At 40.0% G+C, this 17,339-nt stretch overlaps 1 protein-coding gene across 1 annotated transcript in view; it reads left to right on the top strand.

Annotated features, from left to right (window-relative positions):
- The window catches only part of LOC144728258 (uncharacterized), a 316,355-nt gene extending 309,319 nt beyond the window's left edge, over positions 1–7,036 (top strand). Inside the window, exons 139-142 of the mRNA XM_078607566.1 lie at positions 655–840; positions 2,716–2,756; positions 3,709–3,768; positions 5,082–7,036. Coding sequence (XP_078463692.1) covers positions 655–840; positions 2,716–2,756; positions 3,709–3,746 — 265 coding nt within the window. The 3' untranslated portion in view covers positions 3,747–3,768; positions 5,082–7,036. The remainder of the gene's footprint in view (positions 1–654; positions 841–2,715; positions 2,757–3,708; positions 3,769–5,081) is intronic.
- The last annotated feature ends 10,303 nt before the right edge of the window (positions 7,037–17,339 follow it).

Here is a 17,339-nt window from a genome sequence, read left to right as displayed (position 1 = left end):
ACCAGGGCTAATAAATGCAAAGTCTTGTTGAATATTTCCACATTATCCACCTGTTTATTTAAATGGTTTATCAACACCATATGAACATAATCTTGCAAAACACTTTCAAGACATTTAAAAAATTTAAAAAATACATTGGAGAACAGTGATAGCTGGTTAGCCAAAACTTTAAGGTCTTAATTTCACTGTCACATTTTTTTTTTATATTTTGATTTTACTCCGTTGTTTATGGATATTGATGTCGGATTTTTTTCATGAGTAAGCAGATTACATCTTTGGCTCATATAGTTCATGTGGCTTTAATTATACTGAGGCATTGGTTGTGTGTCTATCTGTCATTGTTTAATGCTCAGGTTCAATGTGTACCAGATATACATTACCTAGTTTTCATTAACTTTACAAAGTAATCAATCCAACAACTTCACAAGATACCCTGAAACAATAAAGCACAGTGTTTTAAAACTATCAAGGTTTGGAATATAACAGTAAATACCATGTATTTTCAACAATGTAAAATTCCCTGATTAAATTTTAATTAGTTTGTGTGGCAAATTAATCAGAATTTGTAGTTTGAAATGTACTGTATTCGCATATAATGAGGATCTTAGAAATGTGGAACTATGGTAGTAATCAGTGGACACGTTTTTATTCTAGCTGCCAACAAGAAGGACTGTACCATTCTGATGGACCCACGTGTGAAAACATCACTATCAAAACATCGGCCTTCTTCGCAATATTATTCGCAAGTCTTGGAACTTTGACTTTGCTTGGAATAGGCACCTACATATGCTGGAGATACAAAACAGGAAGAAGCTACAATATATTTGGGAATAACAAGAGGTACGTAATAATTCCTGGAGTCAATGTCATTTAAAAAAGAAAGTTTAGTCATGGTTGGATTGAACAAAGGCCCACAAACCACTGATTGGGCAGAAACAAACGGCACTATTTAAGGTGTCGTAGGTAAGAGTTAATACATTTCTTGAATCAAGCTTTGTTAGAACTAAGGACAATAGATGATGGGAGGGAATTATCTTGTCAGTCATTCGGGTTGTTTAATTATGCTTCGCCGCGATGGCCGCTGTTGCTTGATGTCACTTGTCAATAATATTAGCCATGGTCAGGAATCAATCTTAGGTCGCTGGGTTTTTAGCGACACGTGCTAAATGCTATGCCACCACTACTGTCTGCCAACACACACACGTCTTTAATGTATAAACAGGCACTGGTCCAATGAGATGTATAGTCACTTTTTAAAAAGAGTTCACAATTACAGGTTAAAAGAAAAAAAACAGTACAAAATCAGGAATAAAGTTCAATTATATTTGAAGCATGATTTAAAAATTAGTTTACATTAGAAATGTTGAATTAGCGTAGCGACAGGGTATTAAAATAATTTAATTTTGCAATAATCTCGATAAATATGTTGAAAAGTAGCTCCATTTTTGCATGTTCAAATGCTCACGGAAAACATTGCTTTTCAAACGTATTGATAAAGAAGAAATCCAAGGGGACAATGGTTTGTGCATCTTATGTTGGCACATGACTGCTAACATTAGTGGTATGAGTGTACGAACCAGTTTTGGGCTCCCCGTTCACCAACCAAAACAAAATTGACATTACACCTATACAATCTAACCCAAAATAAACTAATTATGAATCATAACGTTGTTTGTAAAAGCATACGCATAAAATCGACATTGACCATCTTAGTAAATTATGGCCAAACAACCGGCTTCTCTACTTGGTGTTTGAGGGCCATCCAGCAATGGATTGACTTAGCGATGTACATTATCACTTAAACAAATGTAAAATGTGATTCTGTTGTACCTGCAAATGTGTGGTGGCAAAATCCACGCTCTAAATGACGTGGCCGGAGCTGCCCTGTTGCTCATTTGAATAAGCAACACTTTGATGTGCTACTATACTGAATCATTATAATGCATAACATTTGCAAAGTGCCTTTCCACGAGGCAAAGTGCTGTACATAAAATAAATAAATGCTTCCTTGGCCAAGGGAAGGACACACGAAGAAACATAGGAGCTAATTGAGGCAACCAAAAGAGAAAATAAATGCGTTTTGAAGCATGTTTCATAAATTTGTTTACGTAACATTACGAGTGATACTCTTTGGGTCTTTCGATAAAGTCACGTAGATAGAAAAATAATAAAATAAAATAAACTCACGACGTTTCAATCGCAAAACAAGCAATCGTCTTCAGATGAAAAAATACAGCAGGTGGACTGCTGACACAGGAACAAATATAGAGAGAGACCGACTGCAGCCAAAGGTTATATAGGTTTGAGATGGGTACAACCCAAGGGTAAGTGGGCGGGGCTAGAGATGGAATTTGCAATTAAATGTAAGATCGCAGAGCTAGGTATACCTCGGCTATTGTGTTGCTAGAGATTAGCATGTCAATCTGTTAATGTAACCCCACGGCTACGGTGCTGAAGAAGGACCTGGTCCTGGTCACCAGGCCTCCGGGTTCACCTGGAGTGCCATGGCCACCGGTGAACTCCTGCGCCGTCCCTGGCGCTCTCGCCCCCTAACAGCCAGAGGCTGGCACGGCATGCGGCTGGTGTGAGTGGCGCGCATCGTGCCTCACAAAGGCCGGCTTAGGCCTCATGCAGTGGCCTCCACCGATGCCACTACATATATAAGGAATGAGAGCACGCATTATGCTAACTGACTGTCATGTGATCATGTTGCAGTTCACGAATTCGTGACGAAGGATTATACCAATATATACCACGTAAGTATCTCAATTGTTTATATCTTTTTTAAAAGAGTAACAGAGATTATTGTTTAAGATACGTGGTATGAAATAATATAGTCATTATATTTTCAGTGTTTCTGATTTTACAAACGTTCTGATAAAAACAAATCTTACATGTATATGGGAATAAATACAAAATACATCATCACTTTGGGTAAAAAGAGAGCATTTTAATTCCTGAGACAATATTTTCAGAAAAAAAAATTGGGACGAGTGATATATATAGTGAATGGATGAAGACCTTGCCATGCCATGTCAGCCATGGTGAAGGGGGGGTGTTTTTAGTTTTTAAACATATTTAATCACTTTTGGACAATGCAGGACACCACGGTGGCGATATGTTAACTACCTCGTCAGATATACAAGGGGTCGTGGTTTCGATCCCGACCCTGACACCTGTTGTATATTTGGAGTTTGTAAGTTCTCCCCGTGGTCGGATGGATTTTTCTCCGGGTCCTCCGTTTCCCCCCCCCCACCACATTTTGAAACATGCATTTAGAGTATTTGGCTACTATAAATTTGCACGTAATAAGCCACTTCGTTGAGCCATCATGTTATGGCCAAGTCACTTCCGAAAAACAGCTATATAGCTCAGTGGGCCTTACCTGGTAAAATAAAAATAGTTTAGTTTCAGGCTCAAGGCTAAGCCCATAGAAAGGCGATATATATTACCAGACTGACCTATTGGAGTTCCATGTGCCAAATAACCCAAACGTATATTTTGACAAGTGTTATTGTTGTTAAAAGTACAACGTGTAACATACATTGAATGGTGACTTGCGTCGTAGGTACTGGTCCAGATAGTCCAAGGTGAACGCATATGAATCAATTATACGTTGCAAATTATTGCGTGTTTTATTGCACATTGTATATAATTTCATCCACGTTTCCTCAGTTGTGTAATTGTTTTTTTTCCGGATGATAACAGATAACCTTCCAGCGTCGTCCACCAGCAAGGCAGCGTAATTGATCTCCATCACGAACCTTGGTAATATACATTTGCTGACAATGCATATACATATATACAATTATTGTATTTGTGTGCAGGTGTTTAACACATTTGTTGCCAGCAGGCTTCCTATTTCATAAAATCATAAAAAGAGCTTCAAAGTTCACGTCCATACAAAAATAAACAAAACTAGCAACATAAACGGACTACATTTCACTTCGTAAAGCTGGGTCCACACCTGAGAAATCGCACTTGAAATCACGTTCCTTGATCCATCGCCTGCTTTACATGTGGACGTCTTTGGTTGCAGAGACATCCGCATATGAAGAGATTCAGTTGAATTCAACAAAGTTGTGCAACTGATTGCTCTAGTGTGGACCTGCTATTTACAATGGAAAATTTACCCTCCATAATATGGTTTTATAATAATAATAGTAATTTTTAGCCCTTTAATTTATCAACTACTGGCTGAAAGATTATCCACACTGTGTTGTAATTTGGGTTGATAGCGCTTTCACACGCCGTGGCTGGTCGATTGAAAATCATTTGATTATTCATATCGAGGTTAGGTGGCCACGGCAGTGAGATTTTAATTACCTCACTTGGTATACAGAAAGTTGTGGGTTCGATTCCGACCCTGACCCCAGTAAATTTGGAGTTTGCATGTTCTCCCCGTGGTCACGTAGATATTTCTCCAGGTCTTCCCGTTTTTTCCTCCACATTTAGAAATATACATTTAGGTATTTGCCTGCTATACATTTCCACACGATAAGCCACTTCGTTGAGCAATCATTTTTGGCCAGGTCACTTCTGAAAAAGAGCTATATAGCTCAGTGGGCCTTACCTGATTAAATGTTTTTGCTAAATAGTTTATTCAATATTTTATCTTAAAGCACACGATATAGCAAAGTCATTTCATTACACCTTTTCCGGGTAATGTTTAAATGACCAATTATTTAACAATTAAACTTTACACATCGGAATGAATGAGGAAACAGTTTTGCGAATCTGTGCACTAATGATCTAAAATCAATGTTATAATTTTGACTAATATATCACTCGTGAGGTTGTAACACATGTTAAAAGTAAATGTAATTTTCCTCATGTTTTAATTCGAACATATTCTATGGTTATTTCGGTAAAGTCACATAGATAGAAAAAATTACAACAATAAAATAATAAAAAATAAGTGAATAATTATACATTTTTATTCACTTTATTTTCATTTTTATTATTTTATATGTTTTTCTATCTACGTAACTTTACCGAAATAACCATAGAATATGAATTCCTGTAGTCACGAAAGTTTTAAGTCAAAATTTAATTCGAACACTTTTTTATTATAATTTCAGAAGCACTTTGGAACTCAAGCATGAAAAACAACTCCGCATATAAAACCCACTAAGTTTATTATCCATATGCTGTACTTTTGTGAAAGCAATTTTAAATTGGATACATTCCTACACTCGGTCTACTATTGGCCAATAAAAATGCAGAATATTACGAAACCCTTTTAATAATGCTGTATAATAACATGCGGCATGTGCATTGGGAATGTGTTGGCGACATTTATTCTTAGGTAATTTTAAGTAATTCTAACCAGTTTTGAGCTATCGACATATATATCTACCATGAAAACATGCTCATTACCATTATGCATTGTTTTTATTTGTTTGCAATGGATTTTTATAATTCATCATCAGTCATTCTCAATCCACTGCTGGACGAAAGCTTCACCGTCGCCATCCTCACACAGTCCTGCGATGCGACAACCTATCCCAATCCTGCGCATGCGCCGATCTCATTGTTCCATCTCACCTGGTTGGTCATCCTCTTGAGAGTGTTCCCGCCTTCAATAGTCATTCCATCACTGGTCTTGGCCATCAACCCTGTGAAGGAAAATTAGTGGCCTATGCTCAATTACGTTCCTCAAGAGTAAATCTGATTTACATGTGTTGGCCAGCTCACGTGTCACTCTTCTGTGGCTCATTGTATGCCCCAGCATTCCCAATTTTCCAAATATTTTAAATGTTAATACTTTTTAATGCAATTTCATCCGAGGTATGATGAGTGGTAATCAATGTTTTGATATTGGATGGAACTCGAAAAAGGTTTCTTATTTGTGTGTTGTTAATTATTAATCATACAGAATGGGTCATATGCAGGTGCCTGTGATTAACTATTACTAGTACTGGTATTTGTGTCACTATACAGTTACAAAGGTAATCCCGTTGACATTGAACAGTAATACATATATTCAGGGATTTTATTTACCCTCTGGAGATTTAAATAATTGAATGGGATGAATTTGGTAAATTATAATTGCACAATAAAACTGTCATTGTGCTACAACAACGCAATAACACGATATGTAGTACAATGTTTAAAGGTAGGCTTGTGAGCCAAGTGTGACAGATGCTAAATTGGGGGTGGTTTTTGACAGGTTATGGTGTGAAAGGCAGTTTTTGAATCACCATGTGCTATGGTGAGAGTGCACACACACATTCATTTATGATTTGAAACAGCGGGTCATGCTGGGCTTAGATCAACTAGCCACATTATTGGGTCAGAATTCACATTCATTTGTAACTTCGACCACCTTCACATCATCTGAATATAGGTTTTCAAATGACTCCTCATTCATAGACATTTGTAGAGTGCTCAAGGAGGAGTTATCTGAGCAAACGTACACATACTGCACGTACGTAAGTTGCACATGAAGATAGGTGTTACATATATTATATATTATACATTATTACATAGCTTGAGTGAATACAACAGTTGTTTACGTGATTACAATACAGTACTTGTTGCAAATATTGTTTGGAAAAATTGTCTACATTGTGAATTTTACAGGTTTTGCCTTAGAAAACTAAAAATGGTGATATGCCATGTGATGTGATAAGCCATCAGTACAATGTTGCTATGAAGGCATGCATTTAATCTCCATGGTTGTGGTTTTATAACAAATATGCAAGTGGATGAAAGTCAATGACAATTACAATCAAGTCACTTTGTAAAATAGTAATTACAATACACACTATCAGATAAAGTCCTCCTAATGCTGTGCCAAGTCGAGGGGGTTGTTTGACCCTACTTCACCACACTGATACGTGGAGTTGTGAAAATGCTTTGCTGGAGCAGATTTATTGTCGCCATAGAGAGGAAACCGAGGTAGAAGCAGGTTCTTTTGCCACCGTTTCCTGATCGAAATATTGCAGTCATGGCCACCAAAACCAGTGTAAAATGTAATGTGATCACGTAATGTCAATAATGAAATAATATTCCAATAAACATGTAAACTTTGCTGGATTTGGTTTTGTCTGAGTGTTAAATGTGTAGTGGTGTACATAGTGTGTGTATATAGCGTTGTACCGGCGGAAAGGAGGTACTGCAGGCGTGGGACCTCTCCCTAGCACCGGGGGTTGGGTCCCGAGGGGGCATGGTCCGGGTGCCGGTGAGTAGAGGCTGTGTGAGGACATGGTACTTCAGATGAACCAGGGCAGGGCACGTGACTGAACGAGGGGATAACGGGGCCCAGGGGTCACGTGACGGGCCACGTGACCAGAGCCCCGACTCTACCAGAAAGATCTGGAAAGAGGGCGTGGCCAAGGGCGGAGCCTGGCCACGCCCGAGCGAATAAAAGGCGAGTCACGTGGATGCTCGGGGCTCGTCTCTGGGAATGGATTCAGCGGGCTACGTCTACGATCTCCGGGGCCTCAGCGTGGACCTGGCAACACGTGGCTGTCTGGATCTGAACGGGTAGACGTGCCGTCAAGTAGCTGTGAATAGCCGTGGTGGTTCCCACTGAATATATTTATCCCCTCAGTGGTTACGAAATTACCCGTGGTGGTTACCACCGTATATAGTCTCGCTATTGAGTGGTTATGTGTTAGCCCGTGGTGGTCAACACCCTAAGTAGTTATCCAGTGGAAGTTGTGTTGTTCAAGGAATAAACATGTCTCCAAGTCTTGGCGTGTGTCTGAATAGAACCCACTACAAATGTATACTACTACTGTGGGGGGAAAAAAACATCTTAAATGTTGAACATACAGCATGTTTCGCCATGCTTAAGTGTGCTACATCAAGCTGATTAAAAACAATCAAATAAGCCTTATTAAGTTTAACACGTAGGCTTTCACGACCAATATTCATATTAAAGATTTTTGGGTTAGATCGTGTAAGTATAAATGTGTCGTAACTTTCCACCACCCGACACATTTATACTTACGCGATCAACCCCAAAAATCTTTATTATGAAACCTTATAAAACTCCATAATTGTAAAAATATCAGCCTTTTATTCCTTTCTTACAGGGCATGAACAGTTGCTGCATCGATTATCAATACCCAGCATTATTTTAAATTAAATCAAGAGGTGTTTATTTCTGCAAGAGAAAACAATTACTGTATTTCAGAGAACTATATTATAGTCTTGGTTCTTTCGGTAAAGTCACGTAAAAGGGAAAAAAAAAATATTTTTTATTTTATAATTTTATTATTTCACTTTTACGTGACTTTACCGAAATAACCGAGAATATGAATCCCTGCAGTCACGAAAACTTTAAGTCAAAAATATGTATTATTTATCTTATCATTTTATTTTTATTGTATTGTTTTAATTGAATACGGAAGAAAATCTGATTACCTTTTTTGCATGTGTGCTCAGAAGAGTTTGCATGTTGTGACATTTTCACAAAAAGTTAATTTAATATCATTGATTCTTATCAAGTGAACCAGCTATGCGAATTGTTTGGTTTTCTATTTAACATCAAACAAAAATACTTTGGACTCGTCATGTCAAACGCAAAATGATGCAAAGCCAAGTTCAGTTCCCAAAAAGTGTCTCGTATACATATTATGCCAAGTTATATACTCACAATTTGACAAAAATATTTAACAATTCGATTCTTTATTCAACGTTTACGTTGATTAAAGGATGCTAAAAGTCACTGCTTATAAGAACTTACACAATACATTTGAACCATATTTGTTTTTTTTGGTTTGGTCATTAACCCTTCGCAACCCAACAAGGTTGTTATGTTTACAAATATATTATTTCCACGTGTCAATCTATAAAATTCTGACCAATAAAGCTCCTCACCGGTAGATTAAGCCTCTTCACTGAATTTAACATCATACAATGTTTCTCTCACACTCCTTTGAGCTTCATAAGGAAATGTACTCGGATCACATGTTCTACTTGTTTCGCACTGTACTTAGGCAACCGTACTAATCGGTCGTGTGGGGGAAGGACAAACTAAACACAAAAAGCAGTTCTAAAGAAGTGAGTTTTTAATCTACATTTTCAAATGCATAACTTCCAGTGGCTTCTTAATATCGGAAGGAAGAGCGTTCCAGACGGCCACAGATGTGCATTTGAAAGTGTGCGATGCGGCGACCTTCTTTGTTCGAGGATGACTGGAGTGTGCTTGATGGTTTATGCTCCTTGTTGAGACCAGCATGGTATTGTGGTTCATTTGCGGCAAGCACTTTTTGTGTAATGAGTGCGAATTATGTATTCATTCGGCAACCGGAAGCCATTGCAGCTCGGCGAGCACCGGACGGATATGTTAAGATATTGCAGGACCCGTCATGACACGTGCCAAAGAATTTTGTACACGCAGGAGCTTGATAAATTTCCTCTTTAGACGTATTAAAGATGGACATTTGTAGATTACATCTACAGTAAAATTTTACTTGGAAAATGGGGTATCTTTTTTCTAAACTTTAAATGGATTGCTGTAAAAGTTCTGATTCGGGAAAATGGGGTGATTTTTGCCTTTGTATAAAAAATGCGACAGTAAAATTGGCCCAAAACGTGAGACATCACAGAAGGAAGCATGTACATAACATGTTTAGTGACTTGATCTGATCTGGGATTTTTCCTCTTTTTAAATTGCAAAGGGCCAGGGGTATCGGTACGTTTGTGGCAAAATAGCATCTCTAATATTTATTGCCACCATCTCCATTGTGAATTTCATTCTCCATCATCCATTTCTTCATCAGTTTCATATCTATAAGTGTCGTGACATTTTCCTTCCGATTGGGAAACTGGTTTGACAAAGATGCCACAGTAGTATACACTGCACAGTAATCACATCCTCATCAGAAACCAACACTCACTAATGTTTACTTCAGGTAAACAATGGCAGTGACCTACCCCCATGGTTGAGGACATGACGATGATTAATCACGCCATAAATGTCGATCATGCTGCCTTGCTTCCGTCGCAGCTGATATTTTCACAATGTTCTTGTTCATGGGCGGTGTTTGGAGGGGGGGGGGGCAATTTAAAATAGTTTACAATTAAGATTAGAAATAAATTATACGCACCCTGATTCCTAATGTGAGGAACAAAGCGAACCACTGCACCCCCCAAATATAGGAGTCAAACTCCGCCTATGCCCTCGTTCCAGTTGCTGCTGCCGCAGCCTTTGCTGCTACTTGATGACCATGTGATTGATCTTGCTATTGCTGTTACTGTTATCGCCATTGACGCTTCTGGTGTTGCTACTGATATTGCTCTAGCTGCTGCAGATTATATAATATATTTATACAGAGAAGCTGTAATTTCGAAAACATTTAAAGGAAGTTCGACTTTGCAATTGATTTCCGTGTGGGAGGAAATCTCAAAAGAAAGCCCGTTGTATACAAAGGCCCAGTTGGTTTGGCAGTTCACAAATGTGCATTATCCACAAACTCTTGCACAAATGCTCTCTGGTAAGCATGTCCCACTTGGTGCAGCATGTGTGGCACCCTCGCTCGCTCTCCCGTCCAAACATTCAACTTGCTTTCTTGTATGCACACTCCCACAGCGCTCTCTTGTACGTAACCAGTTCGACGGCACTCCAGCAAGCGCACTCGCTTTCTCTCCCATACAGCACTTGAATAAAGGTGGACTTGCTACTGGCTGAGCAGAAGGGATAAAGGTTTCGGGACGATTCTGGTGAGAAGGAGAGAATGCCTATGACAGGACAAACCACCATGGACATGGGGCATCGCGTGGGCGACTGACCGTTTCTTTCTTTTAGATATAATTTATAGCCCCATTCATGACACGGCCAATGAGTAAGGTTTGCAACGTGTTCAAACGCGTGCCAATTGGTTACTACAAATTTAAAACACCGGTGCATTTGAGGGAAAAGCCACAACGTGACATATTGCCCCAGTTGCAAGGGTCACCCTGAGTAAACACATTTAAATTACCGCTTTCTGATGATGTACTTACTGTGTAGGACAGTAGAACATCAACTAATCGGGGGGAAGGGTGTGCCGGATTTAAAATGGTTTACTATATCAAATTGGAATAAATAAACCATACAAATAGACAAAAATAACATTCCGTAAAACGTTACTGTATTTACCGTACCGTACTTACCACTCGAATCTCGAAGACTCTGTATGGGGTGAGGTACCTAGCACTCAAACGCTCTTGTTTCAAACACAACTTGTGTTTCAAATACAACTTGTGTTGTGTTTGACTGATGTTCAACGCCGAATTACGCGCACTTCTCGTCGGATCGCACAGTGTATATTTGTTTTTAAATCCTTTATATTAAGTTCGCTTGCTTGCTTAGGACCGTGCAAATCTTTCGGTCGTTTTTTAACCCACTTCCCGTGATCCAATCGAGCTGACATTTTCCACACAGACTCGTTGTGCGTGACAATTAATGTTCGTGAAAATTTTTTTCCAAAATTTTACACTTTTTAGGACAAAAATATATTTAATTACCAATTGCTTAATGGTGCAATGCAATCATCTGACCCATAGGTGGCATCCATCTCAAGCCAGAGGACGAGAGGACTCTAGCCGCCACGCATATAAAGGATTTATAGTGAAAAACTTTGTTTTTACGGGTTACACTTATTATGACCGTAGTTATTAGTCATGAAAAATGTACGTACATGCATTATTTTCACCGTTTGAATTGCGGCATGTATTGTACAATGTGCTGTATATAATATTTAACAGTGAGATCTAGCATAGCTACTTTTTTTTGTCACGCACGTGGTGCCGATCGCTGGTCTGGGGGACAGTTTTGCCAGATCGGCTCGGGACCGCCGGATAACGTTGAAAGCAGCCGGATAATCGCGCACCAAATAATCGATGATCAACTGTTTATAGTAATGTGGCACCTTTGTCAAACCAGTTTATAAATTGGAAGTGGGGGGGAACAATGTCAAGATGACACTTATAGACATAAAACTGGTGAAGAAATCAAGATACGGATGATGGTGGATGAAAGTCACGATGAAGATGGTGGCAATGAATATTCGGGATGTACTTTTGCACACCCACTTACTGCTCTGACCCTTTGCAATTTGTAAAAGAGGAATGAACCCGGATCAGATGGTATAGCGGTGGACATTGTCAAATAATTGGGCCATACGTTGGAACGAAATTGGCGGATCTGTTCACTAAATATTTGGTCGTAAAATTAAATACGGTACCGAACCGCAAGCGTGCATTCCGTTAAGAATACGGCTGCAGGGCTATCTTGTGTGCAGTAGAGGGCGGTGCAGCACAGGGCGTTGCAGCACAGTCCGTATTTATATACTTTTTTTTATTAACTTTATTTTTAGAAACGTGACTTTACCGAAAGAAGCAAAGAATATCCTCCCACGTTACGCTCCCTTGGCCAATCCGCACTGAGCGGCGGCGGCGCGGCGAACAAAGGCTACGTCGACGTCATGACCCGTAGCGGTTCAGGGTAGAGGACCCCCCAATCGGTTTTGTGTGCATAGGAAGAGCGGATAATAGGAGGGCAAATAAGAAGTGCGTCACTCGACTCGCATGGGTGACAAGACAAATGGAAGGTCGCTATCGGGCAGCGTGGCGCGCAGTGGTCACACTCGTGCCTAACAAGGGCTTGGGTTCTATTTCCGACTCGGGCGCCTTTCTCCGTGGAGTAGTTTGCATGGGTATCCGTAGGGGTTTCCGGTTTGCCTATTATAGCTAAAGAAGAATACATTGCAACTGATATTGGTTAAACATTCGAATGCTCTCAATTACTCATGTGGGTGTACAAGTAGCAAAATAACTCACTTCTGCGAGAACGTTGCAGGTTTCTCCTTAAAAAAACAGTCTTGAGACTTGGTGAGGCTTTCCTGGGCTAAACAAGTGGAATAAATAAAATATGATACTCTTTGGGTCTTTTGGTAAAGTCACGTAGATAGAAAAATAATAAAAAATCACGACGTTTCGATCGCAACACAAGCAATCCGTCTTCAGGTAAAAAAGAATAATATTGCTGTGATTTGAACTAGATAATTTAGACAAGACTCTTGAATATTATTGGTTTTTTCGGTAAAGTCACACCTGATGATGATTGCTTGTGTTGCAATCGAAACATCGTGATAACTTTTTTTCCTGCTACGTGACTTTACCGAAAGAACCAATAATATGAATCCCTACAGTTACAAAAGCTTTAAATCGAAATTTAAGACTTGCAATCACACTTAGCATCGACAGAAAAAATGTCTACATCTCATTGGGACCATGTAGATAATATGGCAGCCTCTTCAGCCGCCTCACTGTCAGCTAAATGCAAAGAGAACCTGATTTCCAAGTTCAGCCTCCTGTCTAAGAAGAAGCTAGAGCCACACGTAAAAAATTTAGACGTTGACAATATTGTTATCAATCAGAGTGACAGCCCAATTTCCGACAGCCTAAAATCGGTACTAGCTAAAGGGTTGGATTTCGCAGTCACCCCTAAACACATACCAGTTGATGATATCATTGCCCAGGTCGACGTCGCCCTTACAGGTTTGGGACACATTCCTGCAGACGTGGCGAGGTCGGAAATCGCTGCAATCCTAAAAAGCACTAAGAAACCTATTAGCAGCATCAGCAAGGATGAGCGCTTTGAGCTTGCTCAACTGAAAAAGAGAGATGACATAGTCATCCTCTCAGCCGACAAGGACAATGCCACTGTCATGGACAAAAACACATACAATAACACAATTCAGGACCTACTTAATGATGGCAGCTATACCAAAATTAATAGAGATCCGACCAACCGCCTGGTTACGAAAACCAACATCATCACTGATTCGACATCTTTAAGCGAACCAACAAAGCGGCTTTCCTTAAAACCCTCTGCTGGCTTACCAAAAATCGATAAAGAAAGTACACCACTCCATCCTATCGTCTCCAACATTAGCTAACCCACCTACAAACTGGCCCGATTTCTGTCTGAAACCTTGAACCCACTCATTGGTAAGACCACCTCAGCTGTACTTAACTCAATTAACTTGATATCTTCAATTAAGGACATATCACTATCTCCAGTTGATTTGCGTGTCAGTTTCGATGTGGTATCTTTGTTTACCAAAGTTCCTGTGCCTGACACCATTGCAATCATGGAAGATTTGGTCCAACGAGGACTGAATTCTGATGTACTGGCCCTGGTTAGACACTGCCTCTCCAACACTTACTTCACCTGGAATGGGACATTCTACAAACAAGTTGAACGTACCCCAATGGATTCTCCCTTATCTCCAGTTGTAGCCAATGTTTTCATAGAGAAATTTGAAACAGATGCCATCCAGGCATCCACCCTACGTCTTTCCTTGTGAAAGAGATACGTAGACGATACATTCGTCATTTGGCCACATGGTCTACCAGCTCTGGACCAATTCTTCAACCACATCAATTCCATACACCCAGCCATCAAATTCACCATGGAGGTGGAAAAGGATGGCAAGTCACCATTCTTGGATGTTTTCATTGAAAAGAGACCTGATGGCTCAATGGGACACTTTGTCTACAGGAAAGCCACCCATATGGATGCCTACCTAAAACCTGACTCCCACCACCATCCATCCCAGAAGAATTCCCTCATCAAAACTCTATACCATAGAGCTCGTTGTATTTCCAATCATCACCACCTAGCTAGTGAACTGGAGCATGTACACCAAGCCCTCAAGGAGAATGGATATTCAGACTACACAATCCGTAAAGCTATCACTCCAACCGTTGGGAAAGAACCATCTGAGGACCCAATCAAAACCATCACCTTGCCATACATAGCAGGGGTCACCAAAAATATTTCCCAAATCATGAGCAAACACAAGATCCAGGTACGATTCAATACAGTTAATAAAATTCGTGATTTGATCCCATCTGTGAAGGATGTGATCCCTGACATGCAATACCCTGGTGTCTACAAACCAAGCTGTGTCTGCGGCAGCAGTTACATTGGGGAAACTAAGCGACATGTCTCGGACCGGGTTCATGCACACAAGGCAGATCTGAAACACGGTAGGACCAATACCTCAGCCGTGGCTGATCATTATTTTAACGGGGCACACACGAAATAGATTTTGCCAAGACGAAGGTACTCTGCAAATCCACTGGCTATCAGCAAAGATTCGTTATTGAAGCCATCCAAATATATAAACACAGACACAATTTCAACCGAGAAGATGGGTACAAACTGAGCAATCATTGGAAGGACGTTATTAACTAATTTATATCATAACTGGCTGTGATGTTCCCTTCCTACCTACCTATGTTAGCAGTTATTTTCGGCTCTCTTGAGTTACATTCACTAACACATCCACCGTTAGCTGTGTTAGAAAGTGGCGGCTTGCCATCCTTTTCCACCTCCATGTGGCTCTTTCCTAACTCTCTCTCCGAGCTTATATTTACGCCCATCTCTAAACGTTTATAAACAGCTCTTTGATTGGGTTAGACCTACTGCAGGTTACGGAGACCTCTCCTACATTAACATTAGCTGCCCTGCCCATCTCTAAACCTTTATAAACAGCCTACCTCAGCAGCTTTCCCCCTCTTTTTTCACCTGATGATGATTGCTTGTGTTGCGATAGAAACGTCATGATATTGTTATAATTTTTTTCTATCTACGTGGCTTTACCGAAAGATCTAAAGAATAAGAGTGGAACTGCTCTTTTGCTCCGTATATATGCACAGTAATCTGCTACCCAGTGCAAGGTGGACATGAACACAGTTCTCAAAAGCAACATCCTTCATTGCACTGGTAGGGAGGGATGCAAAGGGAAACTTCTAATACAAGCACACGTCAAATATACGCACACGCAGACTTACTGCCAGAGGTGGGACAAAGTCATTGTTATGCAAGTCCAAGTCGAGTCGCAAGTCATCAAATTCATGACTCGAGTCTGACTCGAGTCCAAGTCACATGACTCGAGTCCACATCTCATAGGTGGGACAAAGTCATTGTTATGCAAGTCCAAGTCGAGTCGCAAGTCATCAAATTCATGACTCGAGTCTGACTCGAGTCCAAGTCACATGACTCGAGTCCACACCTCTGCTTACTGCCCAGGGGGTGTGCTTATAATAAATCCTTGGAAACTACTGTGCCACTGTTTTCTATGACAGGACTTTTGCAAGTTAGAGACGTATAAACCAGCAGAGGGCAGCAAAAGTCATTGTACTGTAATAACCCTCCGTAACTTCTTATATCATTCTCGTCGACTTTTCAACGAGGGGATGGTGGAACTAGCGTGGCGGGATGTACATTCTAAAACTAAACAATTTTTTATTTTACCAGGTAAGGCCCACTAAGCTATATAGCTCTTTAATCAGAAGCGACCTGGCCACACATGATAACTCAATGAAGCGGCGTATAATGTTGACAAATAATATAAATGCATGTTTCTAAATCTGGAAGGAAAAACCGGAGGAACCTGAGAAAAATAAAGCGACCACGGGGAAAACGATCATGCAAACTCCAAATACACAGGCGTCAAGGTCGGGATTGAACCCACGACCTCCGACATACCAGGCGAGGAAGACACATCTCTCCCAGAAGTTGTGTCCGAGAAACACATCATCTTGGCTTCAAAAGAAAACGATCACGGTTGCTGAACACGGCCCCAAAGTCCCAAACCATCCAACGGCTAAAAACAAACAGCACCATGACATATGTAATAGATAATCGATACGGAGACTTTGTTTTTTTACAAAAAATTAACAAGGTTATAAGAATTTTGGAAATAGACGAACGGAAGGGGATTTCAAAACTCGAGCAGTAATAGGAAAAAAACTATTGTTTTAAACTACAGTGTGGTGGTTGAACACAGTATAAAGTAGATGAAACAGTCTGGCAAAACTAGTCCTCAACGTGGGTGGAGGAATCAATTAGTTAAGTTCATGGGCATAGTAACCATGGTTGGTAACGATAAAAGTGGGATACAGACGCAAGGCATTGCTGGTGATTGACTGGAGTGAATCAGTAAGTTCTGGATCTTTGTGGAGTACTCGTAACACTTGTTCAGAGTTAAAGAGGAAGACTTTGGTATGGGAAATAAAGCCAAGCTTCTTTGATGTCTCCTTAGCCAGATTAGTAACACCGCATAGTCATTCCATGACGGGTCAGATGAGATGGTTGTGTCTAGCAATAAATGGTTTTACTATGGCAAAGAAGTATGTTATCACTGTTTAATATAAAAATTGCCAGTCTTACATTATTTTAACATTGGGGTTTTGTGTTGTTGAATGTGACCTTTTTTTTTGTTATCCCCAATATAAAATGTCTTGAATAGGGGTTTTCTTCAGCTGTATTTTTTTCTAGATAAAAGGAGTTACCCAGAAGTGTGAGTACATTAATTTGCATTGGTAAC

This window comes from Lampetra planeri, chromosome 28, assembly GCF_965212315.1.
Source record: "Lampetra planeri chromosome 28, kcLamPlan1.2.h2, whole genome shotgun sequence".
Classification (NCBI taxonomy): domain Eukaryota; kingdom Metazoa; phylum Chordata; class Hyperoartia; order Petromyzontiformes; family Petromyzontidae; genus Lampetra; species Lampetra planeri.
Note: the sequence above shows the minus strand (reverse complement) of the source record. Positions and strands in the feature narration are given on the sequence as shown.